Source organism: Polyodon spathula, chromosome 1 (assembly GCF_017654505.1).
Source record: "Polyodon spathula isolate WHYD16114869_AA chromosome 1, ASM1765450v1, whole genome shotgun sequence".
NCBI lineage: Eukaryota > Metazoa > Chordata > Actinopteri > Acipenseriformes > Polyodontidae > Polyodon > Polyodon spathula.
The window spans coordinates 9,833,437-9,849,084 of NC_054534.1; the positions used below are offsets into that span (position 1 = coordinate 9,833,437).

Sequence of the window (15,648 nt, forward strand, 5' to 3'; positions counted from 1 at the left end):
AAAAAAAAAAAAAAAAAAATGTATGTATATATATATATATATATATATATATATATATATATATATATATATATATATATATATATATATATATATATATATACATACACACACACACACACATATACATACAGTGTGTGTGTGTGTGTGTGTGTGTGTGTGTGTGTGTGTGTGTGTGTGTGTGTGTGTGTATATTATATATATAATATATATATATATATATATATATATATTGACTTCTCAAATAACAGTGTTTGGATGTCTTTGGTTGTCTTTTAACAAACTTATTTTAAATATAGTCATTGCTCTTGTTCTTATATTTGAGAATGGAACCACTTCTCTACTAAAAGTAGCTTGTGAGATGCTGTGGGTACTTTGCACTGAATCAACATTTTGCTTTGTTGGGGACAGATCTCTCAGGAGCCCTTGGGGAAAGGAGGTTCATTTTGTCTGTCAGAAATGTATCTGTGCCTAACTGGAGCCGGTATTGTGCTTAACTGTTGATCTGTTAAGTCTCCAACACCAAAATATTAATGCTCAACAAGAAAGCATCAAGAAATTACCTAAAAAATAAAAAAAGGTTCCTTTTAAAGCGTTGGTGACTATAACTGCTACACACATTAAAAAAGAACATGTATTATTCTTGTTCACAAAAAACTAGGTACTACTGATAACACTGAATCACAAAAAGCACCAGCATGCACAGCTAACCACAACTAAGCCACCAGCACTGTTTATGGATGCCTGCAATGCAGCTTGTAATGTGTTCATTGAGACAGGGCCTTCTTCACTTGGTCTAATTACTTAAGAGAACGAGCAGAAGCTGCAGGTTGATCTGTGACCACAGCACAACTTGCAGTTTAATAAGGGGGCTTTTATATGACTTACAAGTAGGGAGTTACAAAAACAAAGTTGGGTTCTCTTTTAGCAAATATCAATATTCAGCTAATCTTAGATGAGATGGAAACTTGCAACCAAGACATATCTTCACTTTGTGAGCACAACAATTGTACAAGAGCTTGCATAACGACAAATAAACCCACAGTCACAAACCCTAAACTCACGAGTCTGAAGAATGCTTTAGCAGTTTGCTGGAGGCTTCTTTAACAAACCTCTATGAAACATGTCATACATAGGAGGCTCAGGGTGTCTTTCAACATGATCTGCATTTTCTGAAAGTGTAAAGCCGCAATGAGAGATTGCACAAAGCTTGAAATGTTCACATGCCTGCCTAAAGTAATACTACAGACAGCAGAGATGTCACTTTTGTCAGAGTTCATGGTATTTCAAGACAGCACAGGGATTAAAGAATTTAAAAGGCAATAGTGAGTCAGCTCCAGTTATTCAGATTAAATTAAATTTTATTAATAAAACGTAAGAGTGCATTTCATAAGCAAATGGAAAATGTTGTTTCTATTGTTAAAGTTGACATATTTATTGCTTTTTTTGTTGCCAAAATGTAACCTCTAACTAATTAGCAGTGCTACAGACAGACCGCCAAATAAAGAAAAGAAAAAAATCATGCTGTGTATGCTTGCTATATTTGAGGATAACTTTAGACACCCCCTGACTTGCTCATCCTTTTTCCCCCTGGGATAAACCGCAATTGGATTTCTTTAGTGTTGTATCAACCCCTTTTTTTCTGGGAGTAATCCTACGATAACCACAGGCACAGTGGTGTAGTTGAGCTGGAACTTGCATTATAGGCAAGCTAAGTCACAAGACTCATCTCCCGCACAACTGTCTGATTCAGTCAGCAGTCCCCTTGATGCAATTAAAAGAGCATTAGGAACATCTTCTGCTACCATCTGCTTCTTTAAGAAGGCTAACAATGCTGACGAGGACGACAGCAGCAGTAGCAGTGCATTCCACTACGACTATGAACACAATCACAAGAAAAGCTCTTCCCAGAACGGTATACAGTGAAGCGGCTACTTATTACATAATGAGATACATGAACTACCTATTGCACGTGTTACTAGAAGTTCAGTATACAAATAAAAATGTGAATTTGTACAATAATTCTTGATTATCAGGACCTCCATATTTAGCACTATACCACTGGCGTATGCCACTTTAAGGCCAGAAAGCAAACTGTCATCAAGACCCCACTGTGTGGCCCTGGAGCAGAAAACAGGCATGCTTTAAACATGTGAGCTGAGCAATGTGCTGGCAGCACAGCAGTCCCTGTGAAGGTTCTGCCTGCCTCCTAACTGACACTGTAATACCATCCCCGGATCTGCTTCACAAGCTGCAATTCTGAAGATCCTTTGCAAACAATACTGCAGTATTAAAACATTAGGTACTGATGACACTATGACAACCAACACTATTGCTACAAAATGTATTACTGTAGATGTATCTTTGAAGCTGATCTCTGGGTTGTAAGTGCCACAGTATAAGTGTGTCACTCTGTACTTAATTGTTCATGAGGAAGCCTGGACAGATGTTCTAATTTCATTGTTCTAATCATTTTTAAATTGATCAATTAGTGGCCACTCCCTTTTCCTTGCCTATATAATAACAGGGTGATGGGGGTTTTGGGATGAGAGAAGTGAGGGCTAGCGTAGTTTTATTGGCTCATTCATGATGGAGCTCTTTTTTGGTCGTGCTCGCTTTCCGTACGTGTCTGCTGTTCCATGTGATGCCACCTTCTAGCTACATGTTGTAGCTTCACTGCAGTGTTTGTTTTGTGGAAGATATTTAAAGTTTATTGTCTAGTTTGCTTTAGTTGTAAATGCGTTTATTTATTTTGAAGTCATTTAGTAGACAAAATGACTTTTTTTTTTTTTTTTTTTATGACTCAAGTTCCGCTGGACTACCATAAACGCCACAATGAAGCAACCGGTCTGGGCATTACGACCTGCTTTTCTTTCTCAATTAGTCGTGCAGCAGAACTTTGTTGGAGTTTAAATTCAATCAGCACGACTCTTCAATCATTGGGCGAGAGAAAACTGGTTTATATTTTTATCCATAGTTACTGGCCAAAGTAACGCCGACAGTTTTGGGGTTTTTCTTTTGTTCTGCTTGGAATGTTTACTGTGGATAATATTTTATTTTTTATTTTTTTTTTCCATTACGTTGGTGTTGGAAAACATGGATTGAGAATTGATTAGCAGTTTGCTACGCATGTGGACTGGCAGAGCTATACTGGTGTTTTTTTCTGAAAAGAGACTAATATTGCAGATAGCAGACTGTTTGGTTCAAATTGCATGTACTGCTTACAATTGATAGAGACATTGCGTCTACAAGTTTCTTGCCCAGCATTGACTGCAAGCTAACAATACTGTGGACCAGAAGGTGCCAGGCTGTAAGACTTTGGAATTCAAAGCATAAAGGGGCTAAAAGGCTCCCAGGGACTGGCGTTGGACCCAGAGGTTCTCAGAGAGATCGAAAGAGATAATGCCACTGGGATCAAAGGGGCAGATTTATGGACCTTTTTTCTCCAGGAGTGTGAAGAATGCACTGAGTTCAGAGGTTGTCACACAAGACTACACACACACACGCTAAATTAACATAATAATGTGTTGTACCTTGACCATTGGTTAAGTGTCAGAGAAAGGGGAGGTGGACCATCTATACAGAAGGGTATTTAATGTCACGCAAACATTGTAATTTTGAGTGTTGTTTGTCCTGTACCTGAGACCAGACTGTGCATTTTCTTGAATCTACTTACTCACCATCTATTTTTTGTAAGTTACTTCAGTTGGGGACATTACTTTTTGCTTGTTTTCTTTGACTATTCGTTGTGGATACAGCTGGGGTTTTTTCAACATTTGGATATACGGAACATTTGTTTTTATTTTGTACTATTGCATCTCCTTGGTGCTGCAAGCAATATTACTAACTTCCATCTGAATTCATTTAAATATATTGCTTATATATATTTTTGTTGCTTGTGATTATTGTTTTGGTTTGTATACTAGTTACTGACTGACAGTGTGATTGTGTAGATTGTCAATTTGCTATAATTGAACTGGTACTAGTCAGCATTTATGAGCAAATATATAGAAATTTATAACCCCATTACTTGTGTGTCTGTTTCTCATTCAATGAGAGTATCAAGTTTCTATTTAACTATACATATGTACCGCTGTTGTGTGCATATGGAAACAAAAACTTTGCAGATTAGAATCGGTGTAGCCTTGGTGTTTTACACTGTCAGACACCTTTTCTGTTTAAAATAGTTCTGTAATAGTAAATATTGGACAGTAATTTGGGTGTTTATCTGGAACCCTACTAAATTGGCTAATGCTAAAAGCTGCTCTGTTACAGTATTACATCCCAATACCACAGAAGTATTTTTACAAGCCAAGATAACACTTGAACAGCGAATCAGGCAAACAAGCTGTATGCATGTGCAGGCCATGGCAGACGTATTAAGCACAGAGACACAAGTCGTTCTGTGCTCCACTTGAGAGGGTCCACTTGTGCACCAGTGAAACCAGCAGCTCCAGTCAAAGAGGTATTGAACAGCAGATCTAGGTCATCCTGCAACAAAACATACTGCATTTCCTGTTTCTCGCTAGGAGGCTGAAGCCTTTCTGCTACCTGGAACATGAACATTCACTGCTATAGTAGAACAATCAGCTCTAATCAAACAACACATTAGGAGCAAGCTGATTCCTGGCATACAATGTTTGCCAATAAGTGCTAGTTGACAACTGTTTTATGAAGCTAATATACTGGTAGTACTTGGAACAGCTTATCAACTGCTAAGAAAAGGCCCACCTTGAGCAGGTTTAAAAAGACTTTACAGCTTTTACTATTGACTTTAACAAAGAGTGTACTCTGTACTGATTGCAGTGTAAATGAACTGTTTTATTGTGATAACCTGAAACCTGTCTTCTTGCAGCCTGTTGCCTGAAGGATACATAATGCTGGTAAATTCATTGTTTGTCTCAATGGCTGTTAAGATCAGCACACTAATTTAGAAATTCAAGCTGTCTTGGTTTTACCGATTTTTAAATGTCACCCCTGTGATAATGCTGTGTTTGCATCTTGCAGTTCGTAGGCTATAAATACACTAAAAACAACCACTGAGTTTAGGACAAGCTGATGTCACACTGAACTCGTGCTTTTTAAAAAAGGAACAGTAGCTTCACTTCATTCTATATGAGTGTATGCATGCCATTTGGAATGAATCTTAAAAACACAAGGTAGCACAGCAAAAGCCCTGTAATGCTTTGAACACACGGGTTTGAATTCAATGCAGCTTTTAAATTCTATGTCCTGAAACTATTATATGCACCTTAATATTGACTAGAACTAAAACAACAAAACACAGCTGATACAGTACATGAGATTCCTAATAAGCAGGCAGAAATATAATGTGTAACTCATCAATACCTACAATTGTGTAAGGAAAAGGTTGTGTGATAATGTGAAATGCACATCTGTTCACCAGGGATATGCCCCTCCAGTAGAAGATGATGCAAATAAACCAGAACAGCATACAATTACAATCACAACAGCAGAACTGTTTGCTGAAATAGCAATTGCAATGCTATTATGTTTAAAGCCTTCATCACTGTATGCTGCGGTCTTTATCTGTCTGATGTGTAAACAGGGGACAGCAGCTGCTGTACTGCTTATCAGACAGACTGGCTCCAGGCTATTCGTTATGAAACTGCCTCAGATAAACAAAGTGCAGTCTTAAATAATATGTCCCTCTCTTTCTCCCAGGCAGCTAGTGCATATAAGTCAGCTACTGTAACCTTCTACAGCCCATCCCTCCACCCACACACACAGAGATACAGTGTTTAATCAATGCCAGAATCTATAAGTTCTATATAAAAGCCCACTGAATAACCCCTCCATTCAAATCAATGTAAGAAAAAAAAAATCACTTGTCCCTACTTCTATTAACCAGCAGGCCGCGTACATTAGCAGCAGCACCATCATGTGTAGGTCCCACTGAAGAGGAATACGTTATTGTTTCAAACAGCAGGTCGACAAACTCAACCTGTTTCAATTCAAGTGTCACGGATCCCAAGGAAAGAAATGACCAGTGGGATCTCCCCACCCCCCCAAGAGGAGGAATGCAGTCAACAGGACAGGCTCAGCTGTAGCAAGACAAGAGAGGCAGTAGATTAAGTGAGTAGTTAGCACCAGATAGCACTTAGAGACAAAGTACCTGTAGCAAATACCGATGTAACAATTTAAAACTCGAATTTTATTTTACTATTAGCCTGTCTTGTAGATTTATATACAGGTTACCTCTACATTCCTCTAAGCAAGTTGTATTACATCTGGGAAAGTAGTTTTCTAGCTATATGTAAACATGCAAGTGTATCTCAGGCTGATACCTGGAATACCACAGACCTCAGACCGATACATGGAATACATAATAATAACTTGTCCTGGCAAGGTTCACCACGATTAGATAAGCAGGTCTGCAGATACATGTAAAACTCCCTCCCCTTCAATGCAGTACGTAGGCCACAAGCCTAAGTGCACCCCCCCCCCCCCCCCCCCCACCCCACCCCCCCCCAAAAAAAAAAAAAAAAAAAGTAAATATAAAATAAAAGTATTTTATATTTCATAGCAGGCTTCACAATATTGCATTTTGAGGTTTAAAGAGTTCAGCATCCCACAAGGACGGTATCATTACTGTATCTAAAACATTTAGGAAAGAAGGAGTTGCTGGATAGCTACTGACTTTGTTAAGCAGATACAGTAAAATGTCACTGACTTCCTGTCTTTGTGCTTAATTTAATGTTGCTTAACAGCAGAGGTCATTATGCACTTTCTCTATTTCGAGGGAGTCTTGAAGAGCATGGAGCTATTTGCATCATTTTAAGAATAGACAGGTGCCTCGTTCACTAATACAGAGCTCCAGATAAGGTTTTGGGAGCAACTTACCCTCTAATTTTAACACAGAGAGTAAAATGTGCTTTCAGGGTCACAATGCAACATTACTTTAAAATCATGCGTAATCTTGACAAATACTTTACAATCTTCAATGGGAACAGGTTAGGCATTAAAAAAAGAGCCTTCCATTTAAAATATTACTTTGAACTGCTGTAGAACCACGCCTGTTCTACAAGATTCTTTATTAATGGACTCTGCTAATATTAAATTACGTTACTAATATTTTAACATCACATTCTTAAACTCAGTGAACATGTTAAAACTTCAATATAAATCCATACAGATAAATAAAATAAGAGCATGCATTAATAAGTTATAAAACTGTTTGTTTAATATTATAGGTAGGGCTTCTGATTTTCGGTTTTAAACAATAAAACCCGATTAAACACCAGATAGAAAATAAATTAAATCGGTTGATAGCCAATAAACACTGGAAAACACCGGAAAAACTGTGGAAATGGTTAATCAATTCACATTGACTTTACCCTTTTTCTATTAAAAAATAAAACATACTACAAAAACAATAATAAATACATTTCCCAGTGCTGCTGGGCAATGTCCTGCCTTCCTGACTTGCATCTATCATTGATTTGTTTGGACATAACTGCAGAACACACCGAGATGGTATTAACAACTACACTGAGACAATAACTACTGTAGAATACAGAGAGATGGTATTGATAACTACACTGAGACAATAACTACTGTAGAATACAGAGAGATGGTATGAATAACTGCAGAACACACTGAGATGGTATTAATAACTACACTGAGACAATAACTACTGTAGAATACAGAGATGGTATTATGAATAACTGCAGAACACACTGAGATGGTATTAATAACTACACTGAGACAATAACTACTGTAGAATACAGAGAGATGGTATGAATAACTGTAGAACACACTGAGATGGTATTAATAACTACACTGAGACAATAACTACTGTAGAATACAGAGAGATGGTATGAATAACTGTAGAACACACTGAGATGGTATTAATAACTACAGAGACAATAACTACTGTAGAATACAGAAAGATGATATGAATAACTGCAGAACACACTGAGATGGTATTAATAACTACACTGAGACAATAACTACTGTAGAATACAGAGAGATGGTATGAATAACTGCAGAACACACTGAGATGGTATTGATAACTACACTGAGACAATAACTACTGTAGAATACAAAGAGATGGTATGAATAACTGCAGAATACACTGAGATGGTATTAATAACTACACTGACACAATAACCACTGTAGAATACAGAGAGATGGTATGAATAACTGCAGAACACACTGAGATGGTATTGATAACTACACTGAGACAATAACTACTGTAGAATACAAAGAGATGGTATGAATAACTGCAGAACACACAGAGATGGTATTATAACTACACTGAGACAATATTAATAACTGCAGAATACACTGAACTGAGATGGTTATGATGTGCATAGGGAGAGGCTACTTCTTCATTCATTGTTTTAGTTTTGGTCTGACACACGAAAGGGAGATATGAATCAACAAGCATGTGACTCACATGCTTATAAGCAAAGGGTACTTTGATTTTTAACTATAGCTAATAAAGTCTGAGCTTTTTAAGGTAGGGCCCAATTATTTTGCTAATTAAACCGGCAGCTGCACAGATTGCTACAGTATGCAATAAAAAGGTGGTTCACTTAGAAAAATATCAAGTATAATAAGACAGGTGCAAGTGCTCCATAAAAACAGTATCTCAAATCATTTCTCTAGATGTCTGTGAACAGGATGGCTTTGCAGGGGTGACGTCAGACCAGAAATGCAGACTCCAAACAATGAGGAATGGCGGCGAATCTGAGACGCTACGGCGTCCAGAGTTTTACTGTAAAATAATAATAACAAACAAAAGATTTAAACAAAACACACAACTGAAAATAAAGGATGCGTTGGCCAAAGTAAACAGACAGACAAACAAAGTGGACGGACAGAAAACAAGTACCGTGCTGGAGCTTCAGGCACAAAATAGCAATTGTTAATAGAACAGATTCTTTCCTTCTCTCTCCTGTTCTCCACTCACGAACACACAACCCTGAGTGCGCGAAAACATGCAGCTTTTACGCAGCTGTACCGAGACTTGACTGCTAATCAATCATTCAATTGGAGTCTCGGTACAACTGCACGTGAATTAATAAAAGTGCAATTCCCCGTACTCACATATTATTTTACCTGCACGTGAAGTGCTGTGCAATCTAACACTTGTGCTCGTAACCCATATTTATATCCTGTGTATTTTATACATAAACACCAACATTAACACACAACATACAAAATAAAACACTGATAACACTGACACTTTTTGCTGTTGAGGAGCTGTACGCTTTGTGAGTGAACTGTCACTCAAAGCACACGCTGTAATTGCAAGTTTACTTTACATCCCAATGTGTGCATGCTGTGCTCACATGAACTGTAAACAGGTATGGAGATGTGCCTGGAGTCGTGCAGCGGTCAATGTGCCTGGAGTCGTGCAGCAGGTAATGCAATAACAGTTTTTTAAATCAAGGTGGAGTCTCCGGTGGCTTACCTGGTAAAGACTGCATGCGGAGTGCGAGAGGAGTCATGTGGTCAACACCAGGGTTTAAAGAAATCAACTCCTCACTGTTCAGCATTTGTCAAGATCCCAGTACATCTTAGTACAGAGCATATAACACATTTTGAAAGTTAAGAAACAGCACGAGTAGTTCCTGTGTGCAATCCTGGCTTGTCTGATTGAAGTTAATACACTGCATGAAGGAAGCCTCTTATTTTAAATCATTTTGTATAGTTTGAGAGAACCAACCAAACTCAACATCAAGAGACACCCGACACTCACTCACTTAAACCCAGCACCCCTCCTTATTCTCCTTCCTCTGTGTGTGTGTGTGTGTGTGTCTGTGTGTCTGTATGTGTGTGTGTGCCATTGCTTTGTCTTCTGGATCATCAATCCTTTGTCCTGGAATACTACTGTACTAGACTAATGTCAAGAATAACACAGAAAACTATTATCTGTATGTTAACAGCACAAGCTTCCATTTGTAACCAATCAGAGAGAATACAGCTTTATTCTATTTTAAAGAATAAGTAAAGGACATGGACAATGCTTCAGGTTAACTCGGAATACTTCTGTCTCAACCAAAACAAAATGTGCACAATAGTATCACAAAACAACCGCATGCTGTCAACACATTGTTAAAGAAATGACCCTGTACACATGCACCTGACAAACACGCCAAGCTGACATCATGAACACTCTAGAAGCCCAAAGTGGGTAATTGGAGTACACTTAACAAGTGCAAAGAATTAGAATGGCGGGTATCAAGTGACAATACTTCAAAGCCAACCCAATACATTTAAACAAAAAAAAAAAAGATTTGTTCCACATCCAAGTGTTCTGATGCCGACAATTAGGGTGCGCAGGGTCGTCAACATCTGCCATTTTCTTGCTAGTTTCAAGTTCAGTAAATATTAGTATAATAGTGAGTTTCCTTCCTCACTGTCATAAGCATCAGTATTTATTTTTCATGTATCCGCTATCCTGGGATGGTTATGTTAATAAAAGAGAACCTTTCTGAATGCTTCTTGAAGCTTAGATTGCACATACTACTGTGCATGGCTGCTGCTTGCATGCTGTCTACTAACTGTGCTACCCTAATGGTGCTCACCTCAACCATATCCTTACACACGTTTCAATCTACTGTAGTCTTGTCTTTGTACAGACAATAATAATGCTTAGCCTGATTAACTGATTAACCTCTCAACACACAAGGTGCCAGAAACACGGGTACACGCGAATCTAATGCACCTTCACTGGGAAAACGCCTGCTTCCCTGCTTCAGAGTGAAGTACAGGACAGGATCACATGGTGTTAATGCTGCAACCCAAAGCCTAAACACAACAAAAGCAACTACTAGAAATTATAGGGAGGCTCATACACTATAAACCATGGTTCCAGTTTCACTATTCAAAAAGGGTATGCAGGTATTACATAACGATATCCATAAAGGCTACTCCCAAACTACCTCTTGCATTGCAACTGGACCGAGATACCTGCTGAAATAAGACATGACTCGAAGTGATCGTCAACACAGATTTGATAGCCTGCCACTAAAAGACAGCGTTAAAAAGAAAACAGACACTAGTTACTGTTGTTACACGTGTGGTGTGCATCCCAGTGCACTGAGAAGCTGCACCCACGCAAGCGATTTTGTAACAGTTAGGCTGCAAATTAGATTTTTTTTTTTTTTTTTTTGTTGTTTTAAGCTCAACAAAAAATAAGTGCAGTAAAGGAAATAATGTGAATATATAAGTGAGAATTCCTAATCGTGTGCCCCAATTCTAGAATGGTTTGAGCCTTATAAATAAGGCTAGAAGGCTGCGTTTGCTCACAAGATGAAAGGAACTTTCTGTAACAATGTCTTGGTCATCGTTATTGAATCTCAACTCTGTCAAGCATATCAATGAAATAGACAAACTTAAAAAAAAATAAAGAATTAAATAATCGTTATTGTTTCATAGTATAAGTACGTGGCACAATGATATTTACAGGTTCTTTTGTCATGATGTGTTTACGATTTTATTATACTTGATTTGTTTTTGCTTTTAATAAAAAAAAAAATTATTTTATTTTATATATATATATATATATATATATATATATATATATATATATATATATATATATATATATATATATATATAATCAATTGGTTTAGTTTAGTGCTGCGTATAGCCCCGCCTCAGTTTTCACAAAAATAACTGCAATACAATAATCACTTTAGAAAACACCTGCTGTCCTGCTCCGCACGTCCTTGTAAGAAAAATAACGTCATTCAGCTTCACAAGACAAGGCGTAATGATTACGTACTACAAGTCTTTTTATAACACCTAGTTTACCATATTGCTGTGCATCATTTTCTATGTGAATAATAATAGCACACATCTTGACCTTCCCTTAACCCGCTGTTACTGTCACTACATTTAATTAGGCCCCTGGCAGTTGCAACTTTGTGTCTTGCAACAACCCGACCACTTTAAGAGGTCTTTGGTATGTAGTGCCGCGAAGAAATCGACTATACACTCATGTCATTATACTCACGGCTTTGAAAGGACTCCATTCGGTAAACGTCCCGTGTTTCCTTCGTCAATAGGTTTCAACTTTTTTTTCTTGGGCGTGCAATTAAATCAGAGCACAACACAGCATTCACAAACACAAATACCTCCTCCAGCCAATCTAACAAGATTGATCATTCCTCTTTATCTCGTATTGCATTGCCACTTTATATAACAATAACAACGCAGGTCACCGATCGCTTGAGTACAGCAGGCAGTCGCTGTATAAGATCCCGGAATATTTTCGATGTTAAAGTGAAATCTCGCAGCTCCTATACAGAGCAGGGTGTACCGACTAAATTCAGCTCTACTACAAATCCTTCCCCTTTCACTCAGCCATGTGATATGATCTTAGACCGAAGCAAACGATTGCCTATTCGGCCCACAATAACCTCTTTCGCAAAGCTGTATACTTTCAGTCAGGTTGTACGTATTTAAATTGCACTGTGATCAGATAGGAAATATACACAGGAGGGCGGAGTTGTAACTTCCCGTAGGCAGCAGGAAGCGGGATACCACAGTTTTTTTGTTTGTTTTGTTTTTCTATTAACTAGTGACGTACAGGTTGTTTTAAGCACCCAAAGTACAGTAAGTGGTTTGTTACCATGATGCAACACCTAATTCCTGTATTGAATTAACTGCATATTCTAAATTAAAGTATACAAAAAGCAAATAATACAGTACATTCAATACAAGAACGTGAAAACGCACGGTAGTAATACATCTGAATTTATTTCTGCTTTAACCTTTGGCATAAAACCACCACACTCCTGAATTGCTGTAGATATATTTTTGATTAAGAATAAAAGGGTTACTTTGTCCAAGTAACTATGGTTACCAGACACTTTTTTTTAAGTCTACACAAATGTATTTTTAAGAGTACCCATTTTGTTTTGTAAGGGACAACATGTGAATAAGTGAAATGCAGTGTGTTTTCACCAATACTAGCTGGCTCTTTAGATTGTAAAGGAAATGAACATACAGTTATGCAATACCCAGACATGTGCAGTGTGTAGCCTATGCATGCATGTACAATAGTTATGTGTGAACACTGGGTTTCCATTCACAATAGTACAGGTTACATAACCACACAATAACTGCTGAGCCCTAAGCCTCATTAAAGTGTATTGGGATATATACTATCACATTAGACAGGGAAGCCTCCTTGTACTAACCTATACATTTGGCACAACCGGTAACAGGGTGGTAATAGGACCACTATGCTGTACTGTACTTAGTAAGCTACACAGGGTCTGGTGAAGTGTGAAGGAAGACTCAGGTTAGTGTGTGGAGTTACTGCAGGATACGTAAATAATACATGAAGGTAAACAGAGATTAAAGCTAGTTACACTTTCAAATGTAATGTCTTTTTTATATCACTACCTAAACATAAACAGAAAATCACTAAAAAGGTAATGGTTACAGCATGCACAATGAAGTACCTGCAGAGATTAACCCTAACTGAACTTGACTATTATATCTGATGAGAACAAACTGAGAGCCACCACAATTACATGAGTAGGATACTTCTGGTTTGGTGTTTTTCCCTGTCTGAAAATAAATAGTATATGTGTGTGATTGTAAATCGTGTGTGTGTGGGATTGTAAATAGTGTGTGTGTGTGTGGTATTGTAAATCGTGTGTGTGGGGGGGATTGTAAATAGTGTGTGTGTGGGATTGTAAATTGTGTATGTGTGTGGGTGGGGGGATTGTAAATAGTGTGTGTGTGTTGGGGGGGGATTGTAAATAGTGTGTGTGTGGTATTGTAAATAGTGTGTGTGTGGCATTGTAAATTGTGTGTGTGTGGGGGGGGGGGGGATTGTAAATAGTGTGTGTGTGTGTGGGGGGGGATTGTAAATAGTGTGTGTGTGTTGGGGGGATTGTAAATAGAGTGTGTGTGTCGGGGGGGGATTGTAAATAGTGTGTGTGTGTTGGGGGGGGGGGGTTGTAAATAGTGTGTGTGTGGTATTGTAAATTGTGTGTGTGTGTTGGGGGGGATTGTAAATAGTGTGTGTGTGTGTGTTGGGGGGGATTGTAAATAGTGTGTGTGTGTTGGGGGGGGATTGTAAATAGTGTGTGTGTGGGATTGTAAATTGTGTGTGTGTGTTGGGGGGGATTGTAAATAGTGTGTGTGTGTGGGGGGGGGGGGGTTGTAAATAGTGTGTGTGTGGGATTGTAAATTGTGTGTGTGTGTTGGGGGGGATTGTAAATAGTGTGTGTGTGTTGGGGGGGGGGGGTTGTAAATAGTGTGTGTGTGGGATTGTAAATTGTGTGTGTGTGTTGGGGGGGATTGTAAATAGTGTGTGTGTGTTGGGGGGGGGGTTGTAAATAGTGTGTGTGTGGGATTGTAAATTGTGTGTGTGTGTTGGGGGGGATTGTAAATAGTGTGTGTGTGTTGGGGGGGGGGTTGTAAATAGTGTGTGTGTGGGATTGTAAATTGTGTGTGTGTGTTGGGGGGGGATTGTAAATAGTGTGTGTGTGGTAGTGTAACCAGTGTGGGATTGAAAAATGCTGCTGTGTTTCCCAACCCTGCTCCTGGTGGCACTCCGTGTCTGCTGGTTTTCGTTCCAACGCAGTGCTCAATTGCTTAATTGAACCATATCAACAAACGAAGAGCTTGAAAACAACAGGGAAATGCCCAGTTCAATTAAGCAATTGAGCACTGCATTGGAACGAAAACCAGCAGACACGATGTGCAGCCAGGAACAGGGCTTGGAAACACTGAAATACTGTGTGTAGGATTGTAAATAGTGTGTGTGGAGTATTGCAAACAGTGTGTGTGGGATTGTAAATCATGTGTGTGCTGGGGGGGGGGATTGTAAATAGTGTGTGTGTGTGTGTGTGTGTGTGGGGGGGGGGGGACTGTAAATAGTGTGTGTGGAGTATTGTAAATTGTGTGTGGGATTGTAAATCATGTGTGTGTGTTGGGGGGGATTGTAAATAGTGTGTGTGTGTGTGTGTGTGTGAGATTGTAAGGGTGGCAGGGATGGGGTTAAATCTATCCCCGCCAGCAATCACATGTGTGGCCATTACCCAGTTAGGTAACTGGTGCTAATTGAGGAATGACAACATATATAAAGGGCCTTTGTTTGCTGGAGGAAGTTAAGTGATCTGTTAGTTAATGGTATAATGAAGGTGACTGCCCAGCCTACAAGTGGTGTCCTCTTTTGTTGGAATGTGTTTTAGCCCTCGTGCCAGTTTATTTTGTTCAACCAAAAGAATAAATCATTTGTAGGCTGGGTATTCACCTTAACTATACCGTTCACAGGTCAAAAACACTCACCTAACTCCCTCCAAAGAGCAAAGCCTTTCTGGCACTTTTTATACATGTGGCCACTCTCCAATTAGCACCAATTACCTAACTGGGTAATGGCCACATCTGTGATTGCTGGCAAGGATAGATTTAACCCCATCCCTGCCACCCTTACAATCCCACACACACACACACACACATACACACACACACACACTATTTACACAGCAGGGCTTCTGCCAGACCACAGTTTCAAAAACAGTTATCGGAAATGCTGTATCCTATTCACAAAGCTTTTACCTACATAGAACAAGCCCTATTCACAAAACCTTAGTGCAATAAAGCATGTCTTAAATAAAGTGTGATTTTCAGAAACAGAATGAAGCCATA

At 38.7% G+C, this 15,648-nt stretch overlaps 1 protein-coding gene across 2 annotated transcripts in view; it reads right to left on the reverse strand.

Annotated features, from left to right (window-relative positions):
- Positions 1 to 12,431, reverse strand: part of LOC121313833 (leucyl-cystinyl aminopeptidase-like) — a 33,596-nt gene extending 21,165 nt beyond the window's left edge. For both annotated transcript variants that reach the window (XM_041246634.1, XM_041246627.1), the window contains exon 1: positions 11,993 to 12,431. In XM_041246634.1, the coding sequence (XP_041102568.1) occupies positions 11,993 to 12,011 (19 nt within the window). In that variant the 5' untranslated portion in view covers positions 12,012 to 12,431. The remainder of the gene's footprint in view (positions 1 to 11,992) is intronic.
- Between the last annotated feature and the right edge of the window lie 3,217 nt (positions 12,432 to 15,648).